This window comes from Amphibalanus amphitrite, unplaced genomic scaffold (genome assembly GCF_019059575.1).
Source record: "Amphibalanus amphitrite isolate SeventyFive unplaced genomic scaffold, NRLGWU_Aamphi_draft 001149F_arrow, whole genome shotgun sequence".
Lineage (NCBI taxonomy): Eukaryota > Metazoa > Arthropoda > Thecostraca > Balanomorpha > Balanidae > Amphibalanus > Amphibalanus amphitrite.
The window spans coordinates 64,430-79,757 of NW_024882643.1; the positions used below are offsets into that span (position 1 = coordinate 64,430).

The following is a 15,328-nucleotide window of genomic DNA, read 5'->3' on the forward strand; positions in this document are numbered from 1 at the left end:
CTGTGATTATATGAACCAGTTAATATGTATAAAATCTAGTTATTGGCCAAACGTAACGGCCACGGACCGTAGGTTGACGACCCCGAAATTTAGCGAAATGAAGAATAGGTTCAAGCAGTTTAAATAATGCTGGTGCGAAGAGTTGAATAGTGATGTAAATGTGGCCACAGTCTACAAACACGATAACAAATATCGATTGCGCTTCGCTCAACCAGAGCCATGCTCGTTCTTGCTCATGAAACAGTGCACCCCCATAAAATGAAAAGTCTGAACGAATGCATTCAGGTTCCCACCTCTGAATCACTTTATATTGAGATCCGTTTCTTAACAGGAACACAAACGCGGTCCATCAATTTGTCAGTACTAAGGCAACAGCGTCTGACAAATGACAACGCATTAAATGGCCAACTTCTGACACTATCTACCAATACGAACGGCAATAAAATTGCATTGCAAAATGCAAATAGAATTGCACGATTTCCAAGCGCAGCTTGAAACCAAGTGCGACCAGCTAGTGTCATTTTCACAACCAAGTGCGACCAGTTAGTGTCTCGAGACACATTCCAACTGCATAGGTACCGCAGTAACCCATTAGGGGCGAAAGGAAACACATGACTTGTGTACGACCAGCGTTCTGTCAGCGTACGACGCATAAAGCAAACTGCTCAAACAACTGCGGTCCCGAACAGCACAACACAGAGCTCCGAAACGAATGGTTTACAAAAGTCTACGACTGACGACATCGAAACAGTACGTTCATCGGGACTAGACGTCACATGACTCGCTCAACCCAGCTGGGTTATGGGTACTAATTGCGCTTCAAATTGACCTCTGACAGCCATTTACTTACGCTAGTTTGATGCATAAAACTGTACATTGAAACTCAAGCGACAGATAGGTCTCCATCATACAACAGAGCACCTCGCTAAAACGAGCGCGAGCGCACGTTTTGAAAAAACCGCACTGTTACACTAAACCGCACTGTCACACTGACAGAACACTGAGCCGCGAGTCGTGACAGTCGCACTGCGTCATATGCACGTAGATGTCGCACTCACGGCACTGTTGCTGGCACTGCGCTGCGGGTGGACACGCGCGGTGCAGTAGCTCCACGGTGTGCGGCTCACCAGAGGGATTACCAGTCTCCGACCAGACAGTCCAGGCGGGAAATGCGGTGTCTTCAATCATGACCGCCGTCCCCGTCTCCGCGGAGTGCCGCACGGCGGTGACGCGGCGGCGTCGGATCTTGAGCTGGTGGACACTGGACTCCTGCCAGAGCTACCAGCTTCAGCCCTTCAGCATCCTGTCATCAGCAAACTCCAGCAGAGCTCCAATGCAACTGGGAAAATAAAATTTATGCTGTTAAGCTAAATCATGCAAAACATTTCCTTGCACAGGATTCTCTTGCGCAGTTCAGCAAAATCTTCTGTGATATCCATGGCCGTGACAACTGACAAGAGGACTTGATGCCATTGTAAAAAATATAGGTTCATTGGTTCTCATTTACCCACATCAAGCCTCTATAGGTACCATTCACTTGTATATCATGAAGTATGTTAACTACACAATATTTATGCAATAGACTGACATGAAATATGTAGGAATGGCAAGAGAGATGGGTAAATAAGCCAAATAGGTTGCAGGATTTATTGGCACCAAACAGGTCAGAAAGTAGAAGTTCAAACAATCTTACAAACTACCCAGAGAAAGGCTTTGAATTAGGTACAAAATCATGCAACAGAAATAAAAACAATGCAGTTTTGTAGAGCATTTCCCAAAAGATAATTGTGATTCAGCCTTGCTCTCCCATTCTGAGATTGAATAAATACAAATTATGAGGTGAAAGTTACTAAAAAGCAGTTTTTGTTTTTTTAGAAAACAGCTTCAATCCATGTTTGCCTGATTTCAAACTCAAGGCAACATCTCATAGCTTTGACAGCATGAAATTTCATTTTTGAGGTTACAATTTCCATAATCAATTGTCCCAAACAGTGCACTTTAATATGGATAACTAACACCAAATCAGCCAGCCTTGTATCTTTATCTGGTGAAACTCATGAAACCAACAAAGCAAACAATTTCTGGGCAAAACATTTAGGTATTTGACAAGCTCAAGCACTAGCCACTGGAGCGGTATGATGGGGTCTCGTAACTTGAATGTTCAGTCTGTAAGAGCATGCCTGACTTGACTTAACGGCTTTGAGGCATCACAAAGACTTTTGCAGCAGCTCCTATTCTTTTTTAACATAAACTTAAACTATCATTACCATGCTATGATGATGAGGTGGCTGGTTTCGGTCGCATGAAAAGTAGCAGCCCTTCTTCCATTCTATTTCCTTGTTTTCACATGCTGGACAAAATGTTTTTTCTTCCACGTTCCTTCTGTCTTTATAAAAAATAATAGATAACATAATTGCTTCACTTCTTCTTTATATTTCAAGTATTGCTGCTTCAATCCATCACATCTCCCCAGGGCATATTTTAACACACTGACTGCGTCCCATTTTGGGACGCAGCCCCCTGCCTTTGGGACGTAGCCCTCGCGAAATTTGAACCACTGCGTCCCACACTGAAATGCCACGGTTTTATACCCCTAGGGTATGTGCCCTGCCCAGTGTCCTGTCCGTAGGTCTTGTACCTTGACCTGCCCTGCTCTGCATTCAGGCTCTGTGCCCCGCCTTGCCCTGCCCTCAAACCCGATACCTTATATGATACCCGATACCCGATACCAGCCTTGCCTTTGGACCCTGCATCCTACCCAGTCCTCAAGCGCCTAATGTGTCTTATCTTAGCCTCATGGCCAATGCCTGCCCTGTCCGTAGGGCTCAGACTCTGTGCCCTGCCCATCCCTGAGGTTCTGTTTAGAGATGTTAAGGTCGAGACCGCAGGCCCGGCGCCGGGCCCAAAATCGGGCCCGGCAGGGCTTTTCCATGACCTGAACGCGATGCTGCCGGGCTCATGCCGGGCTTGCAGAATGAACAGCGTAATGCTGAAAGGATGTACCGCCGGGCTTGATGCCGGGCTCAAGTATACTTGCACTCAGCACTCATAATTATATGAGTGCTGGGCTTGATGCTGGGCCTAACCAAACTTGATGCGGTGCCGGTCCGGTACTAGTCCCGGATTTCGGGGAAATTTTGACACCTCTAGTCCTGTTAATTGCCCTGCCCTCAGATCCAGAAGGTACTTATATTGATAGAGAATAAAAATATAAGACTTTAGCTAAAACTGGAGAAGAGTAAGACTATCCCTGAACCTGGGCGGAACCGACAGAGGCGAGGCTGTATACTGTACATTATCTCACTTGCATTATATACTATTTCGCTTACGATGTGCCCTTTCCGATCGAAGCATGTGCCCTACGCCATCTTTGGGACGCAGTAAAAAATCCTTAAAATATGCCCTGCATCTCCCGTTAGTAAACCATTGCCCTATGGCTGCTAAAGTAAATAAGTGGAATGCGCCAGAAATTGTCAAAATCGCGCCAAAATAGCAAACTAAGATGAGAAAAAATAACCGCACCCGGCCCTTTGTCTGTGTCAACAGCGCCCTCTGGTGGTTTTTTCCAATAGCGGCGAAAGATATCCTTTGAAAGTCAACCTGTGGTATTGTAATAATATTGTTAAACAAAAGAAAAGCCAGAAACAATATTGTTGAAGTCTCAAACGAAAGTGGAGAAAATGCCGCCGAAGTTGAAACTGAAATCGCAAGCGGAAAAAGGCGGGAGTGCGAGTGCGCCGTGTACGCCGACGGAGACAAATGCGCAACATATAGGCAAGGATATAAGTGCCGCGTCGGAAAATAAAAATGAGGACAGCGATGTAAGTAGTGGAGCTGTGACCAAGAAGCAAAAAGGTAAGAGGGGAGATGATGAAGGCAAAATAGTTTGCAAAGGTCCCAGAGGAGGTTCGTGTGGTAAAACTGTGGAAAACAATGCTGATGGGGGCATTGAGTGTGAATTGTGTCTCAACTGGTTCCATCCTGCATGCCAGGGACTACTAAAAGAGGCCTATGTAGCCATCAGGGAAAATAACCTGTTCTGGCTGTGTCAAAACTGCAAAGTGTTCATGCCAGAGTTCAGAACCTTGGTGCAGGGCAAACTCGGAAAAGTTGTTAATGAGATAGACCAAGCACGCCTACTTCGAATGGAAAGAAAGATAGACGAGTTGAGTAAGGCTGTTCAGGAACAGCACACACTGGCCAGCAAAATGAGAGCAGAAGAAGTAGAGGTAAGAAAGACCTATGCAGATGCTTTGAAGATGAACAGCAGTACAAAACCGGCAGAGTCAATATCAGCAGAAATTCAGGGTTGTCTCTCTGAGCAAGCTGAACAGGAGAAAAGGGCTAGGAACCTAGCAATCTATAATTTACCTGAAAGCCAAGCAGCTTCCGCAGAGGAACGGATCAAGGAGGATATTTCTCTGTTCACGGACATTGTGAAACAGGAATTAAAAAGGAATGTCAAAATAGAAAAGGCATTTAGGGCAGGGAAGAAAGTGGAGGAAAGGCCCAGACCCTTGATTGTGACAATGGAAAACGAGGAAAGCAAGTGGGATCTGCTCAAGGCAGGAAACGGTCTAAGAGAGAGTATAAATGAAACTGCTAAAAGCATATACATAAACAGGGATCTCACCAGAAAGGAAAGAGAGCAGGCAAAGAAAGTGAGAGACGAGTGCAACAGGCGAAGAAGTGCAGGGGAAAAGGTAAGGATTTTCAAAGGAAAATGTGTAGCTGACACTCGAAAAGCAAGTGATGTGAGGGAGAATCCATCCCGAGGGGACGGACCTGTTGGTTCTACCCCGTCAGGACAAAACTGACTAACAACAGGAGGGAAAAGGAAACTGAGATCTCTTAGAGTGCTGTACACGAACGTAGATGGGCTGTTAAATAAAAAGGATGAACTGGAATTAAGGATAAACAATTCTGCAGCCCCCCACATCATCATTTTGACTGAAGTGATTCCCAAAGCACAATGCAACGAAATAGTGCAAAGTGATATAAGGATTCAAGGTTATCAAGCACCGTTGATTAACTTTGTATTGGAAAGTGAGAATCCAGGAAGAGGAGGCAAAAGAGGGATTGCAATATTCATTGCAGAAAATTTGCTAGATGTGGAACAGTTCAATGTCGGCACAACACTGACAGAAGCAGTTGGTGTAAGAATTAGGATCTCCAGCTCAGAACAGGTGAGAGTCGTGGGCATGTATAGAAGCCCATCCATCAATGGACTTGAATCTACCAAGGAAATATGTTGCCTGATTGAAAGATTCACTGAGTCTGAGAGATCTCCAATAATATTCCTGGGGGATTTTAACTATCCTGAAATAGACTGGCAAAGTCATACAGTACGAGCAGGTCAGAATCACCACTCTAATATGTTCCTGCAAGCATGCCAGGAAAATTTGCTTACACAATTTGTACACCAAGAAACTCGCTTCCGCAAAGGGCAAAATTCCAGTACACTGGATCTTATACTTGCTACAGAGGAAGATATTGTCCAAGATGTGCAACATTTGGCCCCACTTGGACATAGTGACCATGCAACTTTGTCACTCCAAATACAATGTAACTGCTTGGAAGCAAAATGCTGCCCAATGAAAAGGAATTACAACAAGGGTAATTATGGAAGAGCCAAAGAGCTGTTACAACAAACTGACTGGAGGGGCATGGCAGAAGGAGGCATAGAACAAGGTTGGCATTTTTTCAAGTCCAGAATGGATGAAATATGTAATGAAGTGTTTCCTCTCCAGCAGTCGAAGCATAAGAAAAATATGTACATGAACAGGGAAGCATTCCGATTAAAAAACAGAAAGGATAAGCACTTCCGGAAGTTTATCAAAACAAACTCTGAAGCAGACTTTCAGAGATATAAGACTAGTAGAAACAAGTTGAGATCTTTCACGAGGAAGCTAAGAAGCAGTTTTGAGAAGAAACTGACAGGTGAACTTAAGTCTGATCCAAAGTCGTTTTGGCGATACTGCAAGTCTAAAGCAAAGACACAAACCAAGATAGATAAGTTCATCAGAGAAGATGGCACAGAGGCAAAAATATCAAAAGAGAAGGTACTTGAGTTGAACAGATTCTTTTGTTCTGTGTTCACCAAGGAAGACATGGCGACCCTACCAGCAGTTACACCAGTGGAGGGGAATCAGATACTAGACGATATAACCATCACAAGAGAAAAGATTGCAAACAAGTTGGTCAAGTTGAACAAATCCAAGGCCCCAGGTCCAGATGGGGTTCACCCCAGCATTCTAAAGGAGACAGCAGAAGAAGTTAGCTTACCACTGTCAATTCTGTTTCGGAAGTCAATGAACGAAGGTAAACTGCCAAGTGATTGGAAGATAGCAAATATTAGCCCAATTTATAAATCAAAGGGACGCAAAGATAAAGTAGAAAACTATAGGCCGATTAGCCTAACTTCACAGGTCTGCAAAATATTTGAATCTTTGATTCGGGATGAATTAATTGATTTCTTCATGGACAGTGAAGTGCTCTCTGATGCCCAGCATGGATTTGTCCCTGGCAGGTCCTGTATATCTCAGATGATTCTTGTCATGGAGGAGTGGTCAAGGAACCTGGATGATGGTACCCCAGTGGATACAATTTATCTTGACTTCAAGAAGGTGTTTGATGCTGTGGCCCATGAGAGGCTAGTCATTACCCTAAGAGGACTTGGCATCAGTGGCAACCTACTAAACTGGATAAGAGATTTCCTGTTTGGGCGCAAGCAGAGAGTGGTACTCGACGGGACAAGTTCTGAATGGGAGGATGTCACCAGTGGAGTCCCACAAGGAAGTGTCCTGGGCCCCACACTCTTTGTAGCTGCAATCCAATCTCTGCCAAAGGACATAACAAGTGCCATAATGATCTATGCTGACGACACGAAGGTGTATCGGCCTGTATTAAGAGAAGAGGATGCAAGACAGCTCCAGAGTGACCTTGATACACTGCTTGCGTGGTCCAACAAATGGCAATTACCCTTTAACACCAGCAAATGTAAGGTCATGCACCTTGGAGCCACAAATATAAAGTACAAGTACACTGTTGGAGACAGGGAGCTGGAAGTCTCATCAGAAGAGAGAGACCTTGGGATCCTGGTTGATGACTCCCTAACATTTCATGCACAGGCAGCTTCAGCAGTGGGAAAGGCCTTCCGCACTTTGGGTCTGATACGACGCACTTTCCTGACCCTAGACGAAATCACACTGCCACTACTTTTCAAGGCGATGGTTAGACCGATACTGGAATATGGAAACTGTGTGTGGGGTCCTGTCTACTGCGGTGACCAAGACAAGGTTGAGAGAGTTCAGAGGCGGGCCACAAAAATGGTAGCATCAGTCAGGCATCTAGCATACAAGGAGCGGCTGGAGAAACTGAAGCTACCAAGCATGCACTACAGAAGAGAAAGAGGGAACATGATCATGGTGTATCAGATTCTAACAGGAGGAATTAGGATCGACCACACCCGGATCTTTCAGAGGGCTCCACCAGACGCCACCACAAGAGGACACTCACTTAAGCTGATTAAACCATCGGCAAATCGCGCGCAGAGGCAGAACGCGTTCTCGCACAGAGTTGTGAACAAGTGGAACAGTCTCCCTGAAGAAGTAGTAAATGCCAGGACAGTCAACAGATTCAAAAATGCTCTAGACAAACACTGGAAGAACTTGCTGTACCAAACCAGAACCGACTAAACTACAAGCCAATGAGCAGGAAATCCACAGGCTTCCTTTTCCTAGCCTATCACCTTTCCTGTAATTCAGTAAGTAAGTAAGTAAGTAAGTAAAACCAACATTGTGGTTTTGATTTTACCTTACATGATAACACACTTGGCTGCAATGGCACATTTAATTTAATACTGTGAAAAGACCAGTTATAACCACTTTACAAGCACAATTGCACCTCATGCCGACATCCTTTTCCAAAGACAGTCAGCAGCGTCTTTCGTCAAAACTGGATGATCAATCCCCTTTCAACTGTTAACATCAACAATATTTCTTCATGGTGTGATCTCCATATGGAAACCTTGCAGGAAAAGAATTAATGTCAATTGTCAGCTCTTCAAAATTTCTTTGGACTTTAACTTGGAGTACCATATCCAGTTTGCTTTGATATTTTGTTTTTTATTCCATGTTGAAGTTGAACACCAAGCTCCAGATATAGCAGGCAGCTTGATCATCTTCGGCCTTGGTATAATATCAGTCCAAGTTCCAGTGGTGGGTATCTTCTAATATTCAAATTAAAATGAAAAGCAATAGGCTTTCTCAGCGCCGACGACGGATTTCACGTTGATAAAAAAGGGTGCTCAAGGTCAGCAAAACTCGGGTTCAAGGAATGGCGGGCGTTGAAATGACTGCTGACGTCATCAAGAAACCGCTAATGGTTAAGATATAGGGACTAAGCTGGTCCCACCCTGCAAGTAAAGGGAAGAAATTTCTTGAAAACCATAAAGCTGCGGGGGTTGCGACCAGGATAAATGGTGGTTTCTGAGCCTGGCCGCAAACTTGGCTATCTCAACTCAAAACTAATGTTAAGGTTGGATGGTCCCTTTAACTTCTTTGAAAATATCTATTTATTTAGTTTAATAACGTTTAAAGCAAAACTCATAGAACTATTGCAAAAACCTTTTTTAAGCAGCGTTATATATTTTTCCTTTAACATGCCTTTTCTAAATTTAATCATTTAGTGGACACTTTCCTCAGTCATATTGAATCGCATAAGCTGCGCGTATGTGACAAAAGATGCGCAAGAACTGATTGGCAAATTATTGTTACCGCCAATATTATGACCCGTGCCGCATTGTGTATTTATTTATCGCCTTGCGGCTTGCTTCAGCATATGGATACTTGCCATTTTACATTTCCAGTTTCAAGATGACTGATTTTCTATTTGGTTCTTCAAAACTGCCTCTAGAAATAAAACTGCTGCATTCTGCAGAAAGAAGCATATCAGAGACTGACTTGAAAACATTGCTTGAAGGTGAGTAGTTTTATGGAATATGGTTTGTAGCGTTTGTAGCTCAGCACGATTGAGTCAAAATGCTCAGAACATTTTGCAGGAATTCAGTTCGTTTTATATGCTATGTAGAAGTATGCATCTTGCTCTGTGAATGTGATTATGCAATAGTTTTAGGGTGATTGGATTGAATGGTGGAAGATGAGGTGTTTACCTATGTTTGAGTCAAGGCCATAGGCCCATAGGTATATACCAAGGTTTGAGTTTTATTTTGGACAGGAATCTCAGTATTTTTCATGTTTACCTACTCTTGGTATGCTGCATGTATTGAATCAATGCCATCAATTTTCTATAGCTGTAAATTCCCATAATGATATATCTGTCAATGACAGGCGAGAGGTGGTCAAGAAAAGCATCGTTACCTTTTGCTGCTAATGAATAATGATGTGGTTGACGACTGACGTGTAGATTTCGTTTTGTCATAGGGGCAATATATTAATCTCAACATTTTCCATTCACTGATGGCATACTGACTCCATGGCCCATGCTCCATTTGCTGCTGGTGGTTTACCCCAGTCTCAGTCTCTACCCTTCCCTTGCCCCCTAACTGACCTGTCAGCCCCTGCCCCACTGACTTATCTGTCCTCCAGCCGCCTCGCTGCACCTGGCTGGTCACCAGGAGGAGGCCCGCTGCCGGTACGAAGCAGTGCCCGGCCGGCTGGCAGCTGTCTATGGCGGCCTCATCAGCCTGCTGAGGGCCGGCCGTGCGCTGCCACCGGCCCGCCGCCGCGCCGACATCCTCACAGACGCCCTCCGACGCTACAGGTTGGTCAGAGAGCAGATTGATATCTGTGGCAGAGCTAGTCAGTGAAAGGGACTCGCCTATCGTGACTCGATAATATGGTGTGATTGTCTGTTGTCATGTGTACTTGACATCAAGGCATCCAATTTTGTCGGTCGTAACACCTATGCTCCTGCTTTTCTCTCAGAGTACCAGACAGTTGGCACTCAGCGCTGGTGGCGGCGATGTGTGCCTCTCCTGAGCCGCCGCCAACGGCCGGCCCCGTCCAGTGGACTCTGGATGTAATCATCTCAGACAGGTCAGCGAACGGGGCAAGGTGGTGGAGGGTATGGGGGCGGGGGGGGGGGGGGGGGCTCACTTTTGAATGCTCTGTTGGGTAGTGTGTGCAGTAGACAGTCTGAAGTCCTTTGCGGCAGTGGAAGTGCCTACGAAGCGTTTTCTTTAAATCACTGGTTTTAGTTGCATGCTGTTGCTTATATCTAGCTAGTGCCTACTGCTTGTATTTCGGTATGCTTAGTCGCCTTACGTTACATTCATTGGATGACCTCTCTGGAAATATTGCTCCTCGACCTCGACACTATAAATTTGTTTGGCTGTTCGGCCGTCATTGTTTCCGTATTTAGTTGTAGTGAGCTCCGTTTGGTGATGTTCGTTTTCTAGCTCGACGGTGGCGGCTGTGGCTTTCCGCCCATAGTTGTCTTTAATCACTAAGAAAATGCACGGCGTCTGAGCATTCGTAACTACCGTTCTGAAGGTGGAATATGGGCTTTGTTCGTCGGAGCTGAGCAACTAGATAATATGGTGGAGGCATTTCCGTTTACAAACATTTTCGTGTCTAGTATGTTTACCAATGTATCAATGCTGCCGCAGTCCTTATTTCATCATCTAAGCTCAGATGGCGTTTCTTTTACCAAATGTGCAGAAGCCCTCTGGAAATTTTGCGTTGATACCGGATGGGACGTTTAGTGTTGCCTATCCATATATCGTATAGTTATTATTTAACCCAGTTTATGTAAAAAAGTCCAGCAATATGCGTGCTCCTTGAGCCATTTTCATACCGACAGAATTATTTAGCTCTCATGAAAAACGTTATGTTAAAACAAAGCTAAGTCGAACACTTCCCATGCTGATGAAAGGCTTACGCGAAGGGGCACGCGTAACGCTTATGGGTGTTATACATCTGCTTAATCTTTTTTATCTCACTGATAGGCCGCTTTTCATCCATTGTTTTCTCAGTCGATGACATACCTTTCAGTGAGCGAGGACAAGTTTTGGAACCATCTGTGGGGCTGACTATACCGAACGCTGCTGGTGGCGGCACCTCTCTGCAACTACCGAAAGCTCAGTTTCTGCGACTTCGCCGTGAGATGGCAGTGGCGCGCCGTGAGGTGGACAACGTCCAGGCCAAATTCGCATCTCGGGTTAGCTGATAAAGTGGATGATTTTTGGTGACTTGCTTTCCCTCGAAATGCAAGAAAACATATGCACCACGAGGACTGGGTTTCGACCAAGGTGCCTTATCAGTTATCACCCTTGCATAACTGAATGATGACTGGTACAGGATTGCCTGCGCCAATGTGTTGTAACTTATATCATAGCTGTAGTGGAGAGAATTTCGTGTACTGTATGAACTGATGTGCAATTTATTCGTGTACTGCGTGCCTTGAGCGGGCACCCTCGCGTAATCACATAATATTGCGATCGTATCTCGCGAATGTGATGCTTTCTGTGTCCACTTTGTATCATTCCATTGCTGTATGAACGATTAGTGCGTTCCTATAATTGCCTCTTCCATCATTTTGGTATTATCTTATTTACCCAGTCGAATTGCTTCTAGTTGTAACTCTTCTTTCTTGCAACGAGGTTTCGAAACGTCCGGATTTAAAGTGCCCACCCGTTGGCCCGTTACTTTTGTATCACCAGGAAATTAAGAAGTTTTATCGCGATCGAAACTACAGTACATTCGACCAGTTGGAGCCATATGGTCAGTAGCTATATAGTATATTTGCAAATTTCGTTACTTCAAAATTTTCCTTGTTTTTGTCGATAGGATCAATGTGATATACCTACTCCATGTTTGATCTATTATTTCCGTATAAATAAAATATAATGTTTGCTGTAACATTGGTCAGTGTCATTTTAACGACATCCTTCTTCAACGACACTTGGGATGTATTTATAGATATTTTCTCGACATCTTGTTAGCGCTCTTCCCAGACCCAGAACACTGAAAAGATCTTTATGAGGTACAAGCCGAGGTGTACCAGTGTTCTACCGGTATGCGTAATGTTATTTATGCGATAAATAGCGCAGAACCCATGTCGGGAGTCATGTGTGAAAAACGCTAAGAAAGGTTACTTTGTGTTCCGCATAGGCATTTAATGGGACTGTTCAGGTTCATATTACTCAAATAAAATATTTCAATGTGTGAGCTTCTCACATTTATCTCACAGTGAGAACTGCAGTAAAATTATCTCCGTGGTCCCTGTAGAACAAAACGGATGTTAGAAGGAATGATCCTGTAACTTTCAGGTCATCATGCTCATTGCACAATGCGCACGTCTGGTTTGCTCCATTTTCCATACAGTGCATCGGGGTTATAAAGGGTCTCTTTTGCGAAAACGTGAAGGTTATGTAGACTAAAGGCCTCTATATCTAAGCGCGTATTGAACCAGTCATAGCTTTCGGTGAACGTTTATTGAAAGTGAACTAAGCGTAGAAAATATGCGATGGTTGTCCATTTTTCGGACTGTGATGTGTGCTCTCAAAACGGTTAGTTACATAATTTGTATTCTACATATTAATAGCCTGTACCTACAACAGTTGCTAAATAAATAGAGGACTAGAATATCACAGAGTGCGAGCGGTTTAGAAAACCGGCAGATACAAGAGTCCGATGATGAATAAAAAACACGACATGTGCAGACAAGACAATTCTACTGTTCCGCAAACTTCCATTAACTCCGAGAGTGTGCTTAGAGTTCAGAAACTCCTTATTTTCCACGATAGTATCGGTTATTGGCGTCAGGCATACTGGGGCATCACGATCTCGGTGGCTGGCGAGATGGTGGCCATCCCCTCGCCGTCTCCGCCCGCGGTAGGCCTCTTCTTCCGTCGTCGGCGACGGCGCAGACAGCAGGTTCCGGTGCCGTCCTCGTCCCCTCCGACCCGACAGCGGCGGCGTCTCCGACGGCGCTTCACATCCCGTCCGCCGTCAGCCTCTCCGTCTCCGTCTTCGCCCATCTCTCCGTCTCCGTCCATCTCACCGTCTCCGTCTTCGTCCTCCTCTCTGTCTCCGTCTTCGTCTTCATCTCCTACGTCTCCGTCCATGTCCTCGTCTCCGTCTTCGGTGTCCATCTCAGCTCCGACTACCAGGGTGGCGTCAGGGTCGGTCTGTGCCGCCTGTCCTCCCATGGAGCCGTCACCCCCATCGGATTGTGATGGCGTCAGGTCGCTCCCTGAAGCAGCCTCGCCTCTCTGGCTGCTGGAGTTTTCACCACCAGGAGCAGGGCCGTCCCCGTCTCTGCCTGTAGTGCTTCCCGCGCTTCCCCCGCCTGTAGCGCCAGCTCCGCCGCCTCCTCCTGTATTTTCAGAGGTGGCGAGCGATTCCTGTGCCGCCTCTGTGGGCAGCGGGAGTGGCTGCTCGGCTGTGGCAGACGCCTGCGTAGTGGCAGCGGTAGTTGTAGTGGTAGTTGTAGTGGTAGTGGTAGTGGTAGAAGTCTTGGCAGCGTTCTGTTTTTTACTCAGTTTGATGAGATCTGTGATGGATAACGGCTGGGGCTGTGGGCAGAAAGAAATGGATCAACTGGGGCGTCTAACAATTAGCCTGTGTATGTAGATCAGCGACTATCACGATACCATTTTTGCAGCGATCACAAATAAGTTGGCTGCCGTTCCGGAAGAGGAGCGCCGATGTACCCTCCATTTTCAATTACAGTAATTGGTGTGACTGAGTACCTACTCTATTTTCATGCGCAGATGCGCCCTTTAGTCCATCTCAGTTTAGCTATAGGTCAATAGGGTAGCCTGGGGCAAGACGCCCCAGATAATTTATTTTGCTACATAAATTTTGTCCCACATCACCTGGAAGGCCAAATCAGTGCTCAATGCGTTCTTTGGACATTTTACTTTAAATTGCACCCCTCAAATTCATTCACTTATGATCGGACTCCAAGCTAGGAAGTGATTTGTGAAGCAACTGCAAATGGGGCATTTTGCCCCAACCCCAGGGCAAAACGCCCCACGGCCTGGGGCAAGTAGCCCCATACTTTAGATTAAAGATTTAACATGGTAGTTGGCTAAATCTTATGTGAGAGGTCCGTTAGACCTCTGGAGGCACGGCACTGAAGTTAGCACATTCCATCCTGTCAGGTGTTCAGCTCTGACACTATTATATGAGCAGGTTTTTCACCTACCTCATAAGACCAAATAATAAATTATTGCAATGCGAATGTTAACAAAATACTTCCTTTGCCATCCAGTTGCTGAGAAAAATACACATAAAGGCATAGAAACTTACTGTTCGCCAGCTACCGAACATTAGAAAGTGGGTAGCCCGAACAATACATGAGGTAAAACGCCCCAGGGGCTTTTTGCCCCGCGACCTACTGGGGCGTTTTACCCCATCACGTAGTTCGGTCAGAGAACAACGCCTTGCACTCCAGCAAGACATAATTTAACACGAACCAACCCGGCATGATAAGCGTTAGACAATAGTTGTTCAAAATACATAAATGTCGTTAACCTGATGTGGACCATAAAAGAACGCCATGATACATAATCTGACAACAAAACATAAAAATCACTCCAAAAACACATTTTTGGCTATATCTCCCGAAAGAGTCATCACAATTTCTTTCCAGTCTGCTCATACAATGATCATATAGTGCACGTTTTATAGAAGAGATGATGTTTCCCCAGAACTCTGCCAGCTCCGAAAAACATCGGTGAGGCGTTTTACCTCGGCGGGGCGACTTGCCCCGGTCTACCCTAATAATCAGGCCGATAGACATTGATGGCAAAGAGCGAGATTGTGGGACACGACAGAGATAGAGTTAATTCGATATCAGTTGCTTTCGGGTTCGGCGAATGATGCATTTAATTTCTGTGCCATTTATAGTTACCAGACCATGGTCGCAATCTGTGGTTCTGTCGACGTTAAAAATTAACAAAAAAGCTTTGTTACTTGTTAGACAAAATTTTCAGATGATATAACTTTTTGAATCATGCGAAAGCAAAAGATGAACAGAAATCATGTAACTATTCCTTATCCGCGGCCTGGGCCACATAACCCCTGTTCTGCTGAAACCCTTTCGGCTTCACCGACTCACCGCGCTGGTGACGGGTCTGGCGACGAGCGCGATGGTGCCGAGCACCACCAGAGCCAGACACAACCTCATGGTGCTGGTGTCGAGCGAACACTGCGGCCGCTGACAGCCGTGACTGAACGACCAGCCCTCTCGCTTCCCACCCAGTCCCCCGCCGCCCTCTGCCATGAACACCCCGCCACCCCAACTGCCCCACACCATCGAAACCCCGGGGGCCCGGAGGTCGTCATCGTGCATGTCT

General features: G+C 45.5%; 2 protein-coding genes and 1 long non-coding RNA gene across 5 annotated transcripts; 1 reads left to right on the forward strand and 2 right to left on the reverse strand.

The window, feature by feature from the left end:
• Positions 1 to 276: 276 nt before the first annotated feature.
• On the reverse strand, positions 277 to 3,435 carry LOC122370608. Its single transcript, XR_006254580.1, has 2 exons — positions 2,268 to 3,435; positions 277 to 1,339 (listed from the first exon to the last, which is right to left on the reverse strand). It is a non-coding gene; the product is annotated as an uncharacterized LOC122370608 (long non-coding RNA).
• A 129-nt stretch (positions 3,436 to 3,564) lies between these two features.
• Positions 3,565 to 12,610, forward strand: LOC122370604 (COMM domain-containing protein 5-like). 3 transcript variants are annotated; one of them, XR_006254579.1, is made up of 5 exons: positions 3,565 to 3,855; positions 8,870 to 8,982; positions 9,609 to 9,783; positions 9,948 to 10,058; positions 11,016 to 12,610. XR_006254579.1 is itself a non-coding variant. In XM_043346331.1 (5 exons), the coding sequence occupies exons 1-5, from the start codon at positions 3,681 to 3,683 to the stop codon at positions 11,188 to 11,190; spliced, it is 780 nt and encodes a 259-aa protein (XP_043202266.1). In that variant the 5' UTR covers positions 3,667 to 3,680; the 3' UTR covers positions 11,191 to 11,884. The 3 variants fall into 3 exon arrangements, 2 of the variants coding, with proteins under 2 accessions (XP_043202266.1, XP_043202267.1); XM_043346331.1 differs by having other exon boundaries at positions 3,667 to 3,855; positions 8,839 to 8,982; positions 11,016 to 11,884; XM_043346332.1 differs by having other exon boundaries at positions 3,848 to 3,855; positions 8,877 to 8,982; positions 11,016 to 11,884.
• LOC122370603 (protein qua-1-like) lies at positions 12,538 to 15,176 on the reverse strand. Its single transcript, XM_043346330.1, has 2 exons — positions 15,091 to 15,176; positions 12,538 to 13,540 (listed from the first exon to the last, which is right to left on the reverse strand). Exons 1-2 carry the CDS (start codon positions 15,157 to 15,159, stop codon positions 12,785 to 12,787), a joined length of 825 nt encoding a protein of 274 aa, XP_043202265.1. The 5' UTR covers positions 15,160 to 15,176; the 3' UTR covers positions 12,538 to 12,784.
• Between the last annotated feature and the right edge of the window lie 152 nt (positions 15,177 to 15,328).

What these genes read in the sequence shown, in the direction of transcription:
- LOC122370604 (XM_043346331.1), top strand. Translation starts at nt 3,681, where the DNA reads ATGCCGCCGAAGTTGAAACTGAAATCGCAAGCGGAAAAAGGCGGGAGT. An exon ending in TGTGACCAAGAAGCAAAAAG is followed by an intron (nt 3,856 to 8,838) that starts GTAAGAGGGGAG and finishes GGCTTGCTTCAG; the next exon opens with CATATGGATACTTGCCATTT. An exon ending in GACGCCCTCCGACGCTACAG is followed by an intron (nt 9,784 to 9,947) that starts GTTGGTCAGAGA and finishes CTTTTCTCTCAG; the next exon opens with AGTACCAGACAGTTGGCACT.
- LOC122370603 (XM_043346330.1), bottom strand. Translation starts at nt 15,159, where the DNA reads ATGAGGTTGTGTCTGGCTCTGGTGGTGCTCGGCACCATCGCGCTCGTC. An exon ending in CCAGACCCGTCACCAGCGCG is followed by an intron (nt 13,541 to 15,090) that starts GTGAGTCGGTGA and finishes TTCTGCCCACAG; the next exon opens with CCCCAGCCGTTATCCATCAC.